We start from the raw sequence: 19,147 nt of genomic DNA on the forward strand, positions 1-19,147 counted from the left end.
TTGCTCCTTTTTCTTTTAACACCTGTATCTATTATAAAAACTAGACTTGTGATCGCCGTGTCGAGATGCATATTTCTAGATCCAATGTTCTCACTGTTTCATAGAAAATTTCATAGAAAAAGTCCCTAGTTTGTAAAACGAAATGGGATCGTTATCGATGTTACCGTTATCGCGTAGGTCACGAGTTAAAGTGACGATACGTGTGAATATTTGTAGGTCTCATGGAGTGTTCTAATTTATTTCCGTAAACCATGTACACTTGTAGAAAATATATCTAGTGGTTTACGTAAAACTATTCACAAATCTGATACCGTCAAGGACGCGTATCTGTTCTCTTCTCGGTTATATCTTTCAACGACGCTTTATTTGGCCCAATAATTTCTAGACTCCCAAGTCGTTCACGGTGAGATAGAGTTTAATTAAGGCAATACAACTGTTCAATTCCTAAGTTCGAAGCATGCTGGCAAAAAAGTGGCAACGTGGACAATGTTATGCAATTGGTAGGAATTTAACAAGATCATGAGATGCCTTGGTTGAGCAACATCGAAAGAAATTTCATAATTTTTAATTAACCCGTCGCGGTACCAAGTACTGCAGAAAGCGTATTATAAGGCGATATAATGGAAAATTAACGAACGTGTTATAGATTCGAGATTTGTTGTATATCGAAGAAAGACTTCTGTTGTAAGTTCACAAAAGGCGTAGTTTTAAGGTCGCTATCGATCTCTATTAAACGAAATAAGTTTGGTATTAGAGAAATCGTTGTATTATCCTAAAATACCTGCATGCGAGTTTCAGCTTGGATAACAGTGATTCAACCGCGCGTCCTTAAAAGCAGGACGACCCGGTAAAATTACGTGTTACCGTGTCGAAAATCGGTCGGCTGGAAAGAACGAGAAAACGATCGGTGACGAGCCAACCATCTTTGGTGCACAAACAGCCAACCAGGGTCGTCTCCGCGACGGCGATTTGACCTACGGACGACCTCGGGCCGAGAATCGACCGTCCTCCTTTCGTCATTCCACCTCGTGATATATCGTCGTTTCTCGTAGAACACCGCATGATCTTATGTGGAAAAAAAGCGCAAAACCGGGGACGAGTTTCACGGCTCTCTTCGTCCCGGCTCGTCTACACGTCCTTGACGGTGCAAGGTCCGCTTGGAGAACACCATTTGCATCGTGGTCCTCTCCAAGGAAACACGTGACTGGTTTCGGGAATTCCAACGCGGTCGATTTTTATTACGTACCCATCTTTTCTCAAACGCTTTCTCTCTTTTCGATACTGCATTTTGCAATTTCACGATTAATCGATCGTTATCTGCTCGATGATATTTTCGAAGATACGCAAGTACGTTCACCTTATTATCGTTCGAAAGCGATTACGTTTTGCTTTACGGATAATACTGATACGTTCGGACGTCTCGCTACTTTTGATAATTTCAACATTTTTTTTGTTAAAAGTAAATTTAGAAGTTCGATCAGTTTTAAACATTAAATTTGCTGAATTTAAAATTTCGTATAAATACATTTTCTGCGATATTCTACGTTTCGAGAATGAAATCTGAAAGATTGTGTACCTGGTACCAATTTTTGAAATTTGAAATTTCAGACCTTGCGATCGAAGTGATATGGAATATTTGAAACAGTGAACGACCAAGAATACCCATGACCGGTTCTTTTTGTCCTATCCATATCTATCGATTGATCGTATCATCGAGGTCAGCCCAAGTAAACGCTTAAATGAAAAGTCGACTAAAAATCCGAAAAATATCGTGGTGTAGCTATCGTTTAAACGGCGACAGAACTTTGAACTAGACTTAACCCAATTCAGCCTCTGACCGATGCAGTAACATTCAAGAAAGGTCTTCGGGGTCAGGGACGAGATGACCGGATCGTTTCTGGCAAATACTCCTAACCTTGACGACTATCTCCTGAAATTCGAGCCACGTTGTCATTTTCGTGCACCTCGAGACTCTTCGGTTACCAGCAAAATATGCATTAAAAATTATACGTCCACTTATCTTCGTGCTGGGTATCTCTTATTCATTAATTTCAACGGGTTTCTGTTTAGAAAACTGGGGACGTCACTTTTAATTATATTTCTTGGCTCGTTAGTGAAAGAAAACGGTGGCTCGTTTAAGGGCAACGATGATAATCCTTGTAAGGGAAAAGAGATCCAAGTCTTCTTCGAGAAAACTACAACCTGGCTCGCGGTTCACCAACGCGCTCGAGAACGTCCTTGGTGCTCAGGGACACCTCGAGCAGGCGAGAACGCTCCTCCGATCGTCAGCGTCCGCGAATTAGGTCGAGAGGAACGCGAGCGGGGCGGGAGAGCACGTTCTCTCGTAACCATTCGATGTCAATAATAATAGCGCCAGTCTCACTGGCATAGAGGTTTCCTTCTTCGCCATCTTACCCTCCTGGCATTTCGTGGACGACTTGTGTTTGCCGGAAATTCGTGGAATTTTGGGTAACTTAAGGTTCGATACTCTTTCGAAATGGTGGGAATTTATCGGTTTCGTTGGTAATCTTATTTCGACGAGAAGCTCTTGAATATTAAATTTAAATCTTATCTCCAATCTTAAATTTCCAAACGATGGAGCAGAACTGCTGGTGTCGATAATTTTAATGATTACTATCGATAATATCGACGTGATATCGATAATATCGGCAGGTTATTGATGGGTCGATGCATCGATAAATGTCCAAATGTCGTTAAGGTATCGAATGGCTGATAAAGTGTAGCGTATAATTTTATTCTATTTTTTCTTGAAATTCAGTTATATGTTAATTAAACAGGAGTCAGATTTGAGTCAGAGAATTTAACTTATTTCTAATCTGACCCTGGTCTAACCTAACACTGACTAGTGTAACCTTATAGTAACTTAACCCTCAGAAGCCTCCACTAATCTAAACTTTAACACACTGCTGCTTAATCCAACCTTAACTTAAAAGTAATACCTAACCTAAGTTAACCTAAATAAACCTGATCTAATCCTAACCTAACTTTAATCTACTATAACGTTAATATAAGCCTAGCTTAATCTGACTTAACCCTGACCTAAAATAATTATAACCTGATAACTTAATTTAATCTGAAATTTAGATAAAATTATCGTTAAATAAGTATCGACAGCGTATCGATAATTGACAGCAGGTTGTTTAAATTATAATAAATTTAAAAGACTACGAGCGTTTTAACATAATAACACGCCAGGAGACCTTTGAAAAACTGTTCTTTAAATATTGCCTGTTATCAATGTTTGTGTAGGCCATGGTTTTACTATCTTGGTTGTAAAAGTTCCCGAGACAGCTTTAAAATTCTGTAGATAATTTTGCAGAACACAAAATAAGCGATGAAAGTTTAAGTATAATATAAAGCAAAATATATTGCAAATTATAACAAAATAATCGCAGAAGCGATTAAGTCTATTTTTACTGTTTCTCCTTGCAATTTCTGGACGGTCATGGACAATGTATTATTTCGCCATCCAAGTAATTTGTAAATTCGATTATTTGTTAGATACGGTAAGAAAGCGAGAAAGTAAACTTGAACTGTTTGTTTGTGCTAGTTTTGAAGTATAGATACACATCAGCCCACAAATGTTTCCAAGAACGACAAAGGAAACGAAATTATTGTTTCCCGTCGTTTTTCCCTAGTATGAAAACCTTTTCAACGTGAAAAAAAGAGTCTCCCTTGTAACCATTCGATGTCAATAATAATAGCGCGAGACTTCGACCGTGCAGAGGTTTCCTTCTTGGTACTCTTCCCTCACCTGGGTCGTGAAGTCGACCTTTCTGACGTGTCTTTCCGTGGACTTTCTTGCTGACGTCGACCTCTACTCTGTCGTTGTTCCAATTTACAATTTTAAAACACATTCTATTTTCGTATATTTAAATGATCCCTGCTACACGAATCACATTGTGCAGACATTATTTCTGTAAACACATTGTGTTGTCAAATTACTGTATAAAGTCTATTGCTTCAGTCGTTGTAATTTCTGCATTTAATTCATACTAAACACGTGAAGTTACCTTTGGTAAACAAGACTTGTCCCTGAAGGTGTATTTTTCCTTCACTAAACCTGTCATCTATGAGAAAGGAATACTAACATCATCAACGCCAGATGTTTTGAACAATAGATCTAGGGACCTAGGGATTTACGGTCTGATTTAGGGTTATAGGGATATAGTATGAGAATTTGGGAACATAGGACTTAGAAATCTAGGAATTGAAATATTAAAATCGACCTAAGTATATATTGAGATCTACCAATTTACAGATAAAGACATCTCAGGATTTAATGATCTAGGAATGTACAGATATAGAATGTCTCACTTTTGTAATATAAGGTTGTTGAATAGAATAACGTTCTTAAAATAATTGTCTTTCCCACGATAGCGAAACCATAAATGCTGAACATTATGAATGTAAATATTTTAATTGATCGTGTGCATAAGCGATATCGTTGGAGTAGGATTATAACAGCAACAATAACCTTAGGTAAAACATTGTGGAAGCCTAGTAGAGGACAGTAGGAGGAGACGGAGGACGAAAGCGCGCGTTCGCTCGCGAAGAAGAAGTAGGACGCCGCTGCAAGGTCCCTTGGCAAACGTTTAACCTAACCTAACCTAGCCCAATCTAGGCGCGGACGCACACGCGCGCGCTTCTATCTGCTCTTCGCCCCCCTCGAGCCCACCGCATTAACCACGGCAACCCCACCTAAGCCGGTCGACCTGCTGCACTCCGCTCTCTCCCTCTAGCCGTCTCTCTTTCTCCGTTGCTATATCTGTATGTTTCTATTAGTTGTCTTTGTCGTTTGGACTTGTGCTCATACTCCACGGTATTCGTGGTACTCGCACGCCTCGTAGTCGGTTAGACGTCCTTCGTCTAACTGTAAATGCGCGAAAACAGGCTCCGCGTTCGAGGAGTGTGTACACGACGCTAGCGGTTCTCGGCACGGTCATAGAACTTTCGTTCGTAGTTACTTTCGAAGCTGTCTCGTCGGAGAAAGCGATGGAAAGAAGGGTTACGCGATTTCAGTCGCCGGCACACCAGTCGCTCTGGTCACCGTAGTCGAAACGTATTCGCCTCCCGCCGAGCTATCGGTATTTTCGTACAGAAAACTCTTTTTTTTCCCCTGTCGTTTTATCGCTAGACGAACGACCTTTCGTGACCTTTGCCGTTTCACCCACTCGCTGTAAAAGGGACCATTGGTATTGCAACAGTGAGAGTGGCTAGTGCCTAGTTTCTTGAGCAAACACGCGAAGCGCGGACGATTGGCCACGATCGGCTCCGATCGACTACGTCCGGCTATCTCCGGGGTGTAGCGGCCGAAGAAAGGATCGTCGTGACCGGCTCGCGGCAACGCTCGGTGAAAAGTGCAAGTGGAGTGTAAACGGTGCATGCGACGTGCGTTCATGCCACTCGATTCCTGTGTCAATAGTTTTTCGTTTCCTTTTTTTTTCCGCGGGTGCATAGTTTCTCTTCTATGTAGCATTTGAAGCACAAAAGGATCTCGCTTTCGCGAAGATGTAATCCGTCGTTGATGATCTACGATACATAAGACCAACGTACGTACATTAACACACGTTATAAACACGACACTAATTTATCTGTAGGTTAGGACACGACGCTATCTTCAGGTGTTTCGATGTGACAGTTGATTGAACGTCTCAGGAACGTCGTATTATGTGCTCCACTTTCTATTGCACAGAAAACAAATTGAAAATCTTTTTCTGTTCTTTATCACGTTTGTGAAAGTTTGAACCGTAGGAGTTGTAACGGTTTGAAGGAAGTATTTGTTGTCAAGTTATTTAAAGAAATTTTTGATGTTCCGGTGTCATTCGGTCTCTTCTTTGCGAAATGGGGTGAAGTAACTTTAGAGCAGCCACACAAAATCACGTATTCCGGTGGACTTCGACTAAAAATATTTTACGATTGACTTTGGTAGCATGCTTATTTGAAAAGTGGTTCGTTAACCTCGATGCTTTTTGTATATGTATTACGGTCGTTGGCAGTTACCAGTGCCCGCCAAAGATCTCATTAGCATCAAAATGGAAATCTGCGAATTTCGAAATGGTGAAAATTAGAAACTTTGGTAATTGAAAAATTTGGGAAGTTTGATGATTTGAGGAATTTATAAAATATAAAAATTTTGAGATTTGAACAACTTAAGGAAATTTAAAAAATTGTTAAATTTGGAACTTTCAAAATTCCAAGCAGACCTCTTACTATATTGCCAATTCCAAGAAACCCTACAGCTCCGTCAGTGGCAATATAGCGAAGTCACTGTACCCACGAATGGCCACGAGTGCACTCTTGCACATCCATGCACCATGCCCTCGCGGGTGCAGTTGCCCATCACTGATCTATAACATCTATGGTATTCTTCTACTGACCTCGATAATAGGATCGATATTAATCCTATCGTTGTTCCTTGACGCGTATCACGTGGAAAGAGAGAACTACTAACCCTACAACGTATACCGTTATTTATGCGTCCGTTATATTGAATTAACATGGAAATTAGTGCGATTATTTATGCCGGTGTTGAGTGTTCTTATTTCTTTGAAACGGAACGTCCTTCGTTCTTGCATTTTAACGCGCGTTCGTTCAGTGGATTTTAGTTACCGTTTGCTAGTTGGTTTCGCTTTCTCCTTCGCTTTCGCTATCGCTGCGGCTTAACAACTCTATTGCTGTTTTCAAAGAAAGCGTGAAAGATACAATACCCAAAGACACAATACACTTGATCAGTGCTGTGTAACGTATCTAGTGTCCAATTTCTACTACATTGTTTCGTAGCAACTTACTTTTGACAGTTTGACAAAGTTTCGAAGTGTGTTACGAGTGACGCGTGTTAAATGTTGGCAACCATGAGAATGATTGTTATAATGACATGAAGTAAGTAATACTTCGAGTGATTATACGAAAATTGTTACTTATATTTGCAATATTTTCGAGAAAACAAAATTTATCGAATTTACGTGGTTTAAACAAATGTAATCTGATTATTGGCGGACCAGCAGATACTGAAAACGAAAGTGAATACGACCGGGTAACCACCTGTTACATTCTGCCTAGAAAAAATGGCGCAACTAAAACATAATAGTAAAATACGTGTCGTGATTGTTTGCAAGTGCATGTCGAGATGCACTTCTGAATGCTAATGTCAAATGCAAGGTCATTAATGAATTAAATTAATTATGAAGTTTTTGTTGAAACAAAAAGTCGAAAAGGTGTGTTTAATACTGAGAAACATTATGAACTAACCCGGAAACGTTCAGATTATAAGACACATGACTCATACAGTTAAAAACAGAGATATAAATCAGTCATACTTTCAGAACGTAGACTTTTTACTGTCTCAATTCGCTTCTTCGAATTTTATCTCTGAAGGTAAGCTAACATAACCTCACTTACGTATTTGTACGGTAAAAAATAAAAGCAAAATAAGAAGTGGTTTAAAAATTTGTTATATATTTTATTGCTGTAATTGATGTGTTCTAAGAAAAATATGAAGTTGCTCCTTTGGTAAGGGGAGAAATAGTGGTACCACACGAGCCGATTAAAAGAACTAGAATTAGCTGTAATCCTATTATTCCGATTGAAAGCATCGAGAAGACTCGAGGAAGAGTTCGAGAGCTTTTCAGAATTGGTACCGCGAAACCTATATCCGCGTCTATAAAGTGCAGTGAACGCGAGCGGGTGCAACGAACTTCGTTTACCCCCTCTTTTGTCTTCTCTTTCTACCGTGCTCTCCCTTCCTCGCTCGCGATTTCCCCTTCTCTGTTTCTTCTCTTGCGAACGAGCGCGTCCACGCCGCGTCTCTCGTAGCAAACGAGACACCAGGCGTCGGCCTCGAATTTCATCTGATTCTATACTATATTTCATCCACTGTTATAGTTTTTACGCTCAATTCGAATTTCGCGTTAATTGCCTCTCACTTTCAATCGTTTTCATAGCTGCAATTCTATTTCATTTAATCAATTTAGGAATAACTTATTTCTTTGTTAACCTCTCTTGGACTTCAACTGTTTTTTTCATGCAAATTTGTAGAATGCAAGATTAGTCATTTTTGTAAGTTTTGAAGTTTAGGTCAGGAAATGTAAAATTAATAGATATTCGAACTTTAGAGGATTCGGTTGCAGATGTTCAGATAGGGAGATAAGGAGTTATGTTGGGATATGGACGTCCAGGGACAATAGAGTTTTGACGTGTAGATATTGCGATATAAACGTCTAGGGATAATAGGGTTTTGACATATAAGGACATTCAGACATGGATGTCTAAGGATAATAAGGTTTGACATATAGGGATATTGAGACTGTTTAAAGATAATGTCTTTGTTATGTAGATATCTAGTGACAATTTTTAGAGACATTATGAAGGTCAATGTAGGGATTAAAAAAAATAAACTTCAGTTAGGTAAAGGACTAACAATAATTCTATTAACTGCAAGGTTCCTTGGACAAGTGAGTCACCAATATGGCGTCCTCTTGACAGCAGCAACTTCCGAATACTTTCTAATGCTTTGTTGATGAGTAATCATATCATTTCTATAGATTTGTAAAACTTGAATATCTTAATTACACATGAATGAACTCACTAGAAATTTCAGTAGTTATTTCCTTTATTTGTGGTATAAGTTTTGAATACTTTTTCACAGCACTGTATGTGGATACAGTTCTTCGGAAAAGCTGTGTGTTGCAAGTAATGCAGCGGAGCGGATGGGAGGCGCGAAAGCGTTAACCCCGCTGTGTGGTCACCTTCTATTCTAGTGCGCGTGATGTTAGCGTGCCTCTTGCTGAGGGTGAACGTTGGGAAGACCACGGTGTAGGTGGGTCATCTTCGTCGCGGGAGTAACCCCACGTTCAACGCGATCATCCGTGTCCCAGTATCGATCGAAGAAAGGATCACTTTCTGAGATCCATTCTGCAATGTACACTCATGTGCAGCGTTGCCTTCTTCTAAATATAACTTCAAAATATTCGAGTTCTCAAACTTAACAATTTTCATATCTCCAAATAATTATATTTCAAATTTGTAAATCTTGGATTAATTAATTTAATTCTAATTTATTTTAAAAACTTATATTTGCCTATTGTACAATTCCTATGGTACAATTTACCTATTTACAATGTTGCAAAATGCGGTACAAATTGGCGCTTTACTTAAAATAAAATTGTAACAAGTAGTACCAATAATGATTAGGCAATAATAACATAATAATCAGAGTGAAAGTATGAACGTAATAATTGAAATTACACCTGCTGCGCGTAGTATAAATGCAAAGGAGGTTTCTATCAATATTATTCTCGAAGCAACATGATTACGTGACTACTAATGTCAAGGTCTCACGATCGCCTTATGTTTACAACTTTTTTATTTTAATGACGTATCGATACAATTGATGCAATAGAAAAATAATTCAACATCAAAACACAAATATCTAATCTCGTGTTCAATAGTAAATACAAAAATCCGAAAATAAGATATAAATATCTTAATATCGTATACTAGATAATTTCAATAATTTTCAAAGAAAATTAATAGGAAGAATTTTATGTTAAATATATTGTTTTACACGTGTACATAATTCGTCATATTTTTAAAAAAAATTTCAATTTTTTACTCCCATTGCGCAATGCGAGTCGTATTCGTCGCACTTAATTAAGAGTCCTTTATGCAACACGTCTAATTACACCGTGGCTTCAGACGCCCGGCGACATAAAGATTTCCACTCGTGACGCCATGAAGACGACAATACACACACATACACTTATCATATTCTTTTTTATTTTTCTTTCATTATACGCCCTTGAACACGATGACAACTATTTTTCTAAGCAAGGTCAGAGCAAACTTCGCGAACAAACACTTTATCGGTTCATCAATGTCACTGTTGGAAAGCGAATGTTTCCTTTCTGACTAATCTTCCAGCAAACTGGAATACACACTATTCTCGATATTACTTCAACTAGGGATATTTTACTTTGGAAGTACTGAGATATAGAGGTGTTTGAATGTATTGGGATCTGGAGATATTGAGGTAGGAATGAGGTTTTTGGATCTAAGGATATTTCACTTTGGAAACACTGAGATATAGAGATATTTAAATGTATTGGAATTTGGAGATATTGGGGTGGGAATGAGGGTTTTGGATCTAGGGACATTTGGATTGGCTGATATTTGAATCTGGAAATTTTTAAATTTCAGTTTGTGTATTAAGGTACTAGAAAATATACCAGGAGTGATATTGGAATTTGAACATATGTAGAGATGTAGGAATTTAGGAACATAAAAGTAAGGATCTAGAGATATAGATACGTAGAATAAATCTACAGTTACATATACATATAGGTACATATGGTACATATGTAACATGAAATCTAGGGATTTAGTTGTATGGTTGTAAAGAGATGTATTATAGGAACTAGAGATGTAATATACGTCTCCACACAATAAACACGTTTCACCTTCACAGTAAAAATATCAGGTGCTGGAAATGTCAAAAGATCAAATAACTCGGTAACCACTGACGTAACATATATATTCAAACTATCCCAACTATATAGTTGGGAAGAAAATATTCCAGAAACAGTTACGAACGTTCTTCAACATAATTCTCTGAGAATTTTTTGTGTACACTTTTCTTCTATTAATTATCAATGTCATTGAATGATCAAAGGAGACTGAATGCGACGTATTGCAATATTAAATAAGCGTTGTGCCGGAGTGGCACAAGGACAACGACATGAAATATCCGAAGGTCACAGGAAATGCTTATTCACCAGAGGGGGAAAATGTTTGCTTGCAGTTTGAACAAGATGCACGCGATGGAAGGTGCCGCTGGAAACGGGAAGAAGGTGGATTCGGCCGAGAAGACGAGGGAAGACGACACAACGTCGAGGGCCTCGCCGAAAGTTCCCCAGAACCAGCAGAACGGAGCCGCACTTCCGGAGGAGACCGCCGCGGCTCCGGCGACGGTCGAGTGTCTTCGATCCTCGTCGATAAAGAAGGAACCTCAGTGCGACTCGGAACCGGAAGTGACCGCCAAGAGCCGCTCGTCCGCGGACACGGCACAACAGAAACCGGTGGCGTCGCGCTGCGCGAAATCGGAAACGGAAGGTGGCGGCGGTGGCAGGAAACGGAAGTCCACGGATGGACAGTTGTCGTCGAACGGCAATTCCACGCCGAAGAAGTTCTGTCTCGAACAGAGGGAACAGTACATCTCGTCTTTGGTCGGCTGCGAAAAAGTTACCACCGATGAACTTGCCGCGAGGGCCGACCAACTGCGAGCGGAAGTGCAGGTAAACCTCGACAATATGCAACTTTAAAGTTTTGCAAATACAAAGTACTGTGAGAATTCACAATTACTCAGATGTTCTCTCGGTACAGACACGAATAACAATTATGTTAACAACTACATGAACTTCCAATATTTTCATATTTTTCAATAAATAAACTAAAGCAACAGATATTTGATCTGTATATCACAAACAGTACAATCACTATTAGAATTATAATAGACTAGTATAGTAGAGTCTAATGAATAGTATTCTTATAGTCATGGTTCTGTCCTTGAGTCGTCCTTGAACTTCAAAGTCAAACAAAATATTAAATGTACCCCAAATTTTATACCTTAAACATTAAAAATACGTGAAACAATTTATTAAATAATTTATTCAGTAGAGGTTCAAGGGTACATCATTTTATTATGAGATACTGCAGCGGGTCAAAATACACACTCTGTATATCTAACGAAATTTCTTAGCCATGAAGCATCAGGTCAAAGAGATTGGTTGGTTTAGAATATGGGAGGAGGAATGCGTCAGAGGTCAAATGACGATTAGCTGGAGTTTTTATTTTTAGACAGAACTAAATTCGTGGAATATTAAAAAATGAAACATAATTTTTAGAATATAATTACTAGACGTACTATATGAATCACTGTTGGCTCAATAATACATGAAAGAATATATAAAAAATGTGTGCAAAGTTTGAACCTAATTAAATTTCATATGGTACGAATATTAATATTAAATAAACTGAGTTGGGAGATATGAACATACGTGAATATAAAAATGTAGGGGGTTATATTAAATTATGGATTTTGCTCCGTAGATGTTAAGTTTTAAAATATTTGAAATAAAAACTGAATTGAAGTAAAGCTGGTATTTATTTATTGTTCTTCATCAACAGGCCCTGGACGAATTAGCGCGTGCCAAAGAAATGGAATGGAACGAGATCCTGAGCATGAGAAAGCTGAAGGAGGAAGCGTACCTGAGAATCGAGAGAAGAAGGCAAGTGATGGGATTCATGGAGGGCAACGGGCAATTAGCGGACACTCTACCACCAGCGAGCTTAGCACTTGGCCCAGAATGGGAAAGCAGCGGTAACACGACACCTCTGTCCAAAGAAAAAATAAGTTTTGGGTCGAAAGACGATTTACCCGAAGATAGTTCGCAAGATTCGCCAGCATTTAAGAAAGAGAAGAACACGAAGCAAGCATCGCAACGTCAGTCAACACCTCCCAAGCAAGGAGGTGAAAATGGCCGGAAACAGGTGGAAGCGCTTAGCCCAGAAAACAGACAAATTGGCGAAGGTCGTCAAGGTGCCATCGTCGATGTTAGATCCATCATCGCTGATTATAGACTTAGGCATCCTGAAGCGGTACCACGCAGGTAATTACTGATGACACTATCAGTAAATACAAGCTGTTTCATAACATCTACAACCCGCATCAACAATGTACTAGAGACGTGAAAACAATGAAGAAAGTTCCCATGAACGTATATCTAAGAACGATTAATTGATGAACGATTATGATTACCATAGATTACTTTTAATAGTCGGTTACAAAAGTAATCATAAATTATCAGTTGCTACCAACTCTGACGTGTATAGTATTTATAACTCTTTTTGGTTGGAGATTTCAAACATTTCCAGATGAAGTCAATTTTTATTTTGATATTAATATTTAATAGAAATAAATAAGATTCACTAATTTATTTATTGCTGCTTATATATAATCTGTTCATTGTCATTCGATCTTAATTGTTTTAAGAAACTTGCGTTTCATTAGATTATATCTCATGGGACTTATGTTTGTATACGCTGTAAAATGTTTTTCTTATCTGGCAGACGTCTACTTGAGAAACAATTCACGGATAAATATCTCTTGACTGCATTATATTCAACAGGTTAATACACCAAACAGCTTTGTCATTTCCTACTTCCAGTACTTGCAGTCGCTTCTAATTTATTCTAAATGAATATATTATGTATTGACTATATTAAACAAATGAATTGAATCAACTCATATAAAAACTAAATTTAGACAATCAAGATTAAATATGATATATGTTCATGTATATTTTCTTCATGTTTATTTTTAAGTTTTGTTAAATTAGTTTGTTCAAGATGTTTATTATTTGTACATTATAAATTTCTAAAAATTAATTGTATGAATTTGAATAATCCAGGGGTAGGAGAATGAGAAATTCTGTGAACGTTGGCCTCGGAGCTGGTGGAGCTATGGTAGAAACTGGGCACAGCGTTGACTCAAGGCCATCTAGCACGGACTCTTGTAAAAGTAACTCGAACACGGTCGATCCTAACAATTCCGTAAGCTTCAAGGACGTGCTTGTGCAGTTCGCCAAATTTAGCCAGCAACAAGGTACTCAGAATTAAATTAATGCAAACGAATTCTATTCTGAAACTTAAAATAAGCGTTAGCTTTTTGATGCAAATATAAATAATTTGATGATACAGTCAGTTATAGTAAAGCGACGATTATTAATATATGAAATGTCTGAATGTGTTAGGTGAGCCTGTAAAAACTCCTCAAAATTATCCGGATGTGACGCTTCATCCCGTTGCGCCGTCACCGGCACCTCAAAATACTCTACCTCAACAGAGTGGTTCGTTGCTTCATGGAATTCTCACGAAATCACAATCTCCAAGACCCACTACTTTTTCACCTACTTTAGCTAGATTACTCACCGCACCTGAAAGAGAAAGGAATGCACCAACAGCCGCGACCATGCCACAACAAAGTGCGGCAACCCAGCACCTTTTGCAGACATATCAAGGCTCTAATCCGGTTTCCATTAGTGACCTCCTATCTTCTTCCAAGGTATTTTAGTCGCCTATAGTATTCCTATATTATATTAATATTTTGCGTTGATAGTACTAATATTGACCATTTTGTAGGCTCGAACTGAAATAACAATAACACCGGTCATTAATACTCCAGTTCAATCTCATGTGGTAAGCCGTGTTACTTATAACACGTAGCAGATTTTTCTCACAAACTTTTATGGGCGACTTTTATGTTCCAAAGTTTTACAAAGTACATCTGAGTCCATAGAAGTTTGAACATTGCGATAGACTATCATTGATGAGGTACTAATATTCGTGCAAACATTAACTTTGTTATTTTATAGGAGGATGTTGAAGAAGAATCAGCAGTGATCGAAGATCGAGAAACTCGCATTTCATCAGGTGGTAGAGACGCCAGAGAGGATAGGGATAGTCCACCACGATGTCAAGGTTGTCACGAACGTGTAGCGCAGTTTGTGTGTGCAGGTTGTGGTCATCAGTGGTATTGCAGCCGTGAATGCCAAGTAAAGATGTTAAATTTTTTAGTTTATATTCTTAACAAATAAATGTTATTGAATATATTAATCAATTAGTTATACATCGTTACTTAAAGAAACATATATTTCAGGTTGCCGCTTGGGACGAGCACTCGGAAGTATGTTCCGGCTAAAGAACCAGAACGTATTAAGCTAAACCTCGTACTCCTGGTGTATTAGGTTAAATACCTATTCAACTAAGAATGAATCTAGTCAAAAAAAAAAGAATGGCCAAGAATATAATGCGTATTGAGTACGATAAGAATGAGAGGAGAAACATTAAGAGAGAAGTGTATATTTTTAAGGACCTCTACAAATATGTTTGATCTGTAAAGAATAAGTTTTATTTGGTAAAAGAAGAAGCGTCAAGTTTCATAGCGCTTTTTCATAAGAACGAGTATTTACGAGATGAATGACAACATGAGACTTCAGACACTTCGATGAGAAAAATATTAGAATTCAAATTCGAGACGATCGTTGCTTTAACTGTAATATCATCGCGTTGCTTTTATTCGTTACGAGACAAACGATCGAGAGTCCTCATGAGACAGATAGAGAGTATTAACCCTGCTGAAATTACGCATTTAACGTGTATCTTCCAAAGGACAAACTGTTCGACAAATTCCTACTGTAATAGGAATTAATGTTGGGTATAAACATTCGTAACAACTTCGTGTATCAGATACCTTTTTTTAGATTTTAAATAATGCATGTCGTACAATGTACGCTAGTCGAGAATTCCCAACTTTTTCCAAACAGAAATAAAAAATGGAACAAACCAGAAATATCTGGTACGTGCGCTTATAACGAAGAACGAAGCACAAAACTGTATCTCTCGTGATGCTGTAAATAATTTTATACATGCTAGCAGGGTTCTTCAGCGTCAGATTTTTAAAAAGTTGGTTAACCGTGTGCCATGCATAAAATTTACTTCATGGTCAGCTTTGTATGTTAAACAAATCTAAGTTGTATATTATTTGAGTGTTTTTATAATCCTATCATTTTCGTATCGTTCTATTTTTCTTTCTTCTTTTTTTTATAATTGAAGTCGATTCGTTATGATAAAACGAAATCGCAATTGATGATCAGAATGCGAGATACACACGGATATTCAGTCTTCATCAATGTTTTCTGCCATTCTGTTCATTTTACGGAAGCACGTAAATTACATTACTGAATACCATATTTTATACCACATTTGTTACCAACGTATAAATTTAGATTTAATGAAACGTTAGTCTTAGTATAGATTTAAGGTACTTCTTTTCTTCTTCGTTCGCAAGTTGTTCGTTGGTAACGTATTCGACACGTTCTAGGTTCAATTCTTCTTATTTTTCGTTTCTTTTAAATTTAGCATGTTACCTAAACGACAATTGTCCCAGACATAATCTGTAGTCCAAAGTTCCTACAGGTACACGCAACATTATATATATTTTTCCCAATTATGAAGCAAACCAAAATAAAGTTTTTAATCGTATTTTAATGAATTCTCATTGTTTCTATAACCACTATAATATATTACCATCTTGTCAAGCGTCCATTTGCTTTTAACCCCTTAACCTGGAATGACCTGTTACATACGCTGATCGTTATTTGGTACCAATCTAAAACAATATATGAATGGAACTTTCAGTATACATGTAACTTATTTAGATCTATAAAAGGCTCAGTGATCACGTTTTTCTGACCAATTGAATCCGTATGGTGTGAGGATAAGAAATAAAATTCACAAGTTAACTTTTTATTTAAACATACCGATTAAATAGAATGGAATTTATTAGTAGAATTAATTGTAACGGTAAAGTATATATGTATAATGTTTAACGCACATGTACTAATACATCTGGTATCAGACCTACTGCGCATGCGTACGTCCGGTTACAAATTTGTCCTTTGAACACAATAACAATCCTTGAAGGACGTTCAAAGGTAATCATTTAACTTGACATCTCCTCAGCAGGAAATTTGTTTTATACTGGAAAAATATGGAGGAAATTAATGATTCCAGTTACTTAAAATCAACGCTTAGTTGTGAGTGACATTTTCTTTTTTTAATAAAAATAGGTTGTATTAAATAAAGTTCAAAAGATTATTGGAACTCATAAAATTTTATTTCTGAAATTGTTTTGTTTAGCGGAAGACTCACGATTGAAGGAGTGTTTGAATGATGCAATACTTTTATCGAGTAATGAAGAAATTTTATCAAAATCGTTCGATGAGATTTTTTATGATACAAACGAATTTTCTTTTTCGTGGAACAATAATATAACAGAATCTGATATATCCGATGTCAGTGACGTAGAAATATATAAGAGTTGCTCAAATCTGTTGGAAGATAATGATACCACAAGTTTTCTTGCTTTGCCTCCGTCAAAACCCTGCGGGAAAATTATTAACGACAAGGATCCTGACCCAGTACAGAATTTAGACAATTTTCAAAATTCGATAAAAGAAGATTGTGAAGCGGATAAAAATGTTCCATTGAAGATTGTATTAAAGCGTATGTTTCATGAAATTTTAGGGAAATACATGAAAGAACCAAATACAGCTTGTTCAGTTAGTGAACCTAACAATAATGTTAAAATAAATAACAATGATTCAGAAAGTAAATTATCAGAAAGTAATCATTCTTATTCATCGGAAAGTGTAGACGTCACTTTGCCCTCCGATGATACGTCAGTCGATGTTTCAAGCAAATGTTGTCAAACAAAATTAGAAACAATTTTGGAACAATCTAATGAAAATTACGGTACAACTTATCAGCCTCCATCAAGTTGGTCAGAAAAATGTATAAAAAAATTAACAAATTTTCCTTGTCGAAAGTTTAACAAACATTGGATAAGTGATAAAATATTTATTACCGGTGACACGGAAGACAGTGTATCCAGTGAATCTAACGCGTCGTGCGATATTGAAATGCTTAGCATGGAAATCTTTAAGAAGCTAAACGATTTCAATAATAATAATTTAATAAATTCCATTGATTGGAATAGTAACACTTTTAACATTAATAACGTATTAATTAACACCAATGGTACAAGTAACGAAGAATCCAATTTAGTTAAATCAAAGAGATGTATAATACCTCCTGCAATATTTATTACCCCTGCAACTCCAACCTAAATTATTTATTTTGTAATCTTTTTAAGTTTATGAATAATAAATTAACTTTTTAAATTATTTGATTTATCTTTATTGAGCGAGCGTCCATCTAGCGGCGAAACGGGTGAACTAAACCTAAAAGATGAGGGTCCGAACACGCATATAAGGAAAATAAAAAAATGAATATTTCGGCACTTTGACGACGTAATATGGTTCCTGAGGCATTTAGAAACAAATTTCTATTAGGGTTTGATGCGTTTTGATGCTTAATAAAGCCAGAAAATCAATTTTTGTCGAATTTGGTTCAAAACGGTACAGGTGGCGCCATCTAGCGGCGAGCGGCGGAACTACGAAAAACGAAAATTTCGATTTTCTCGAAAACTAGGCACTTTTCCGAAATTCTGAGATATACAAAATGTTCCTTGTCGCCTACGGAATCGAACGAATCTAATTATAGCCCGCTAGGACCATTATTAAAGAAAATAGAGAAATAGCCCATTTCATGGACTGAAAAATTGCCGTCCATCTAGCGGCGAAAGTTGGAACTACAAAAATAGAAAATCTCGATTCTCTCGAAAACTAGGCACTTTTTCGAAATTCTGAGATATACAAATTGTTCCTTGTCGCCTACGGAATCGAACGAATCTAATTATAGCCCGCTAGGACCATTATTAAAGAAAATAAAAAAAATGTCATTTTATGGTGAAAATTTGTTGCGCCATCTAGCGGCGAAACTGTGAACTAAAATGAAAAACGTATGTGCTAACACGCGTTAAGGAAAAATATAAAAAGTAATATTTCGCAACTTTGACGATGTAGTTTGCTTCTTTAAACATTCTGAAGCAATTTTTGTTGAATAAGTTATGCATTTTTTTGCCTATTAAGCCCACAAAATCAATTTTTATTTGACCCCTTAACGCGTGTTCGGGCATACGTTTTTTCAGTTTAGTTCACAGTTTCGCCGCTAGATGGCGCCACAAATTTTCTCCATAAAATGACATTTTTTTTATTTTCTTTATTAAAGCCTTTAGGAAGCTTTAATTGCATTGTTTTGCTTCTAATGCGATCACATAACACTTCCGGAGCCTTAGAAGTACTCAAAGTTCGTTAATTTTCGAGAAAATCACATTTTTATATTTTTGTAGTTCCAACTTTCACCGCTAGATGGACGCCAATTTTTTAGTCCATGTTTTGACCTATTTTTCTATTTTCTTTTCTAGCGCTCTGAGGAGGTTCTTGTGGCAATATATAGATTCTAGAGAGGTCACAGAACAATTTCTGACCCTCAGAAGTACTTAAAATTCGCTAGTTTTCGAGAAAAACGAAATTTTAGTTTTTCGTAGTTCCGCCGCTCGCCGCTAGATGGCGCCACCTGTACCGTTTTGGACCGAATTCGACAAAAA

The 19,147-nt window shown here is 37.2% G+C and overlaps 2 protein-coding genes and 1 long non-coding RNA gene across 9 annotated transcripts in view; 2 read left to right on the plus strand and 1 right to left on the minus strand.

Annotated features, from left to right (window-relative positions):
• Window positions 1-16,119, plus strand: part of LOC100882946 (uncharacterized) — a 44,397-nt gene extending 28,278 nt beyond the window's left edge. For 4 of the 7 annotated variants that reach the window (XM_076531232.1, XM_076531233.1, XM_076531231.1 and 1 more), the window contains 7 exons: window positions 10,820-11,312; window positions 12,205-12,686; window positions 13,488-13,681; window positions 13,830-14,140; window positions 14,218-14,274; window positions 14,451-14,630; window positions 14,735-16,119. In XM_076531232.1, coding sequence (XP_076387347.1) covers window positions 10,820-11,312; window positions 12,205-12,686; window positions 13,488-13,681; window positions 13,830-14,140; window positions 14,218-14,274; window positions 14,451-14,630; window positions 14,735-14,776 — 1,759 coding nt within the window. In that variant the 3' untranslated portion in view covers window positions 14,777-16,119. The remainder of the gene's footprint in view (window positions 1-10,819; window positions 11,313-12,204; window positions 12,687-13,487; window positions 13,682-13,829; window positions 14,141-14,217; window positions 14,275-14,450; window positions 14,631-14,734) is intronic. The other 3 variants (XM_012281496.2, XM_012281497.2, XM_076531235.1) reach the window with 3 other exon arrangements.
• On the minus strand, window positions 15,643-16,449 carry LOC143264370 (uncharacterized). Its single transcript, XR_013038089.1, has 2 exons — window positions 16,331-16,449; window positions 15,643-16,246 (listed from the first exon to the last, which is right to left on the minus strand). It is a non-coding gene; the product is annotated as an uncharacterized LOC143264370 (long non-coding RNA).
• A 23-nt stretch (window positions 16,450-16,472) lies between these two features.
• LOC105662025 (uncharacterized) lies at window positions 16,473-17,822 on the plus strand. Its single transcript, XM_012281493.2, has 2 exons — window positions 16,473-16,673; window positions 16,777-17,822. Exons 1-2 carry the CDS (start codon window positions 16,628-16,630, stop codon window positions 17,763-17,765), a joined length of 1,035 nt encoding a protein of 344 aa, XP_012136883.2. The 5' UTR covers window positions 16,473-16,627; the 3' UTR covers window positions 17,766-17,822.
• The last annotated feature ends 1,325 nt before the right edge of the window (window positions 17,823-19,147 follow it).

This window comes from Megachile rotundata, chromosome 4, assembly GCF_050947335.1.
Source record: "Megachile rotundata isolate GNS110a chromosome 4, iyMegRotu1, whole genome shotgun sequence".
Classification (NCBI taxonomy): Eukaryota; Metazoa; Arthropoda; class Insecta; order Hymenoptera; family Megachilidae; genus Megachile; species Megachile rotundata.

What these genes read in the sequence shown, in the direction of transcription:
- LOC105662025 (XM_012281493.2), top strand. Translation starts at nt 16,628, where the DNA reads ATGGAGGAAATTAATGATTCCAGTTACTTAAAATCAACGCTTAGTT. An exon ending in CTTAAAATCAACGCTTAGTT is followed by an intron (nt 16,674 to 16,776) that starts GTGAGTGACATT and finishes TGTTTTGTTTAG; the next exon opens with CGGAAGACTCACGATTGAAG.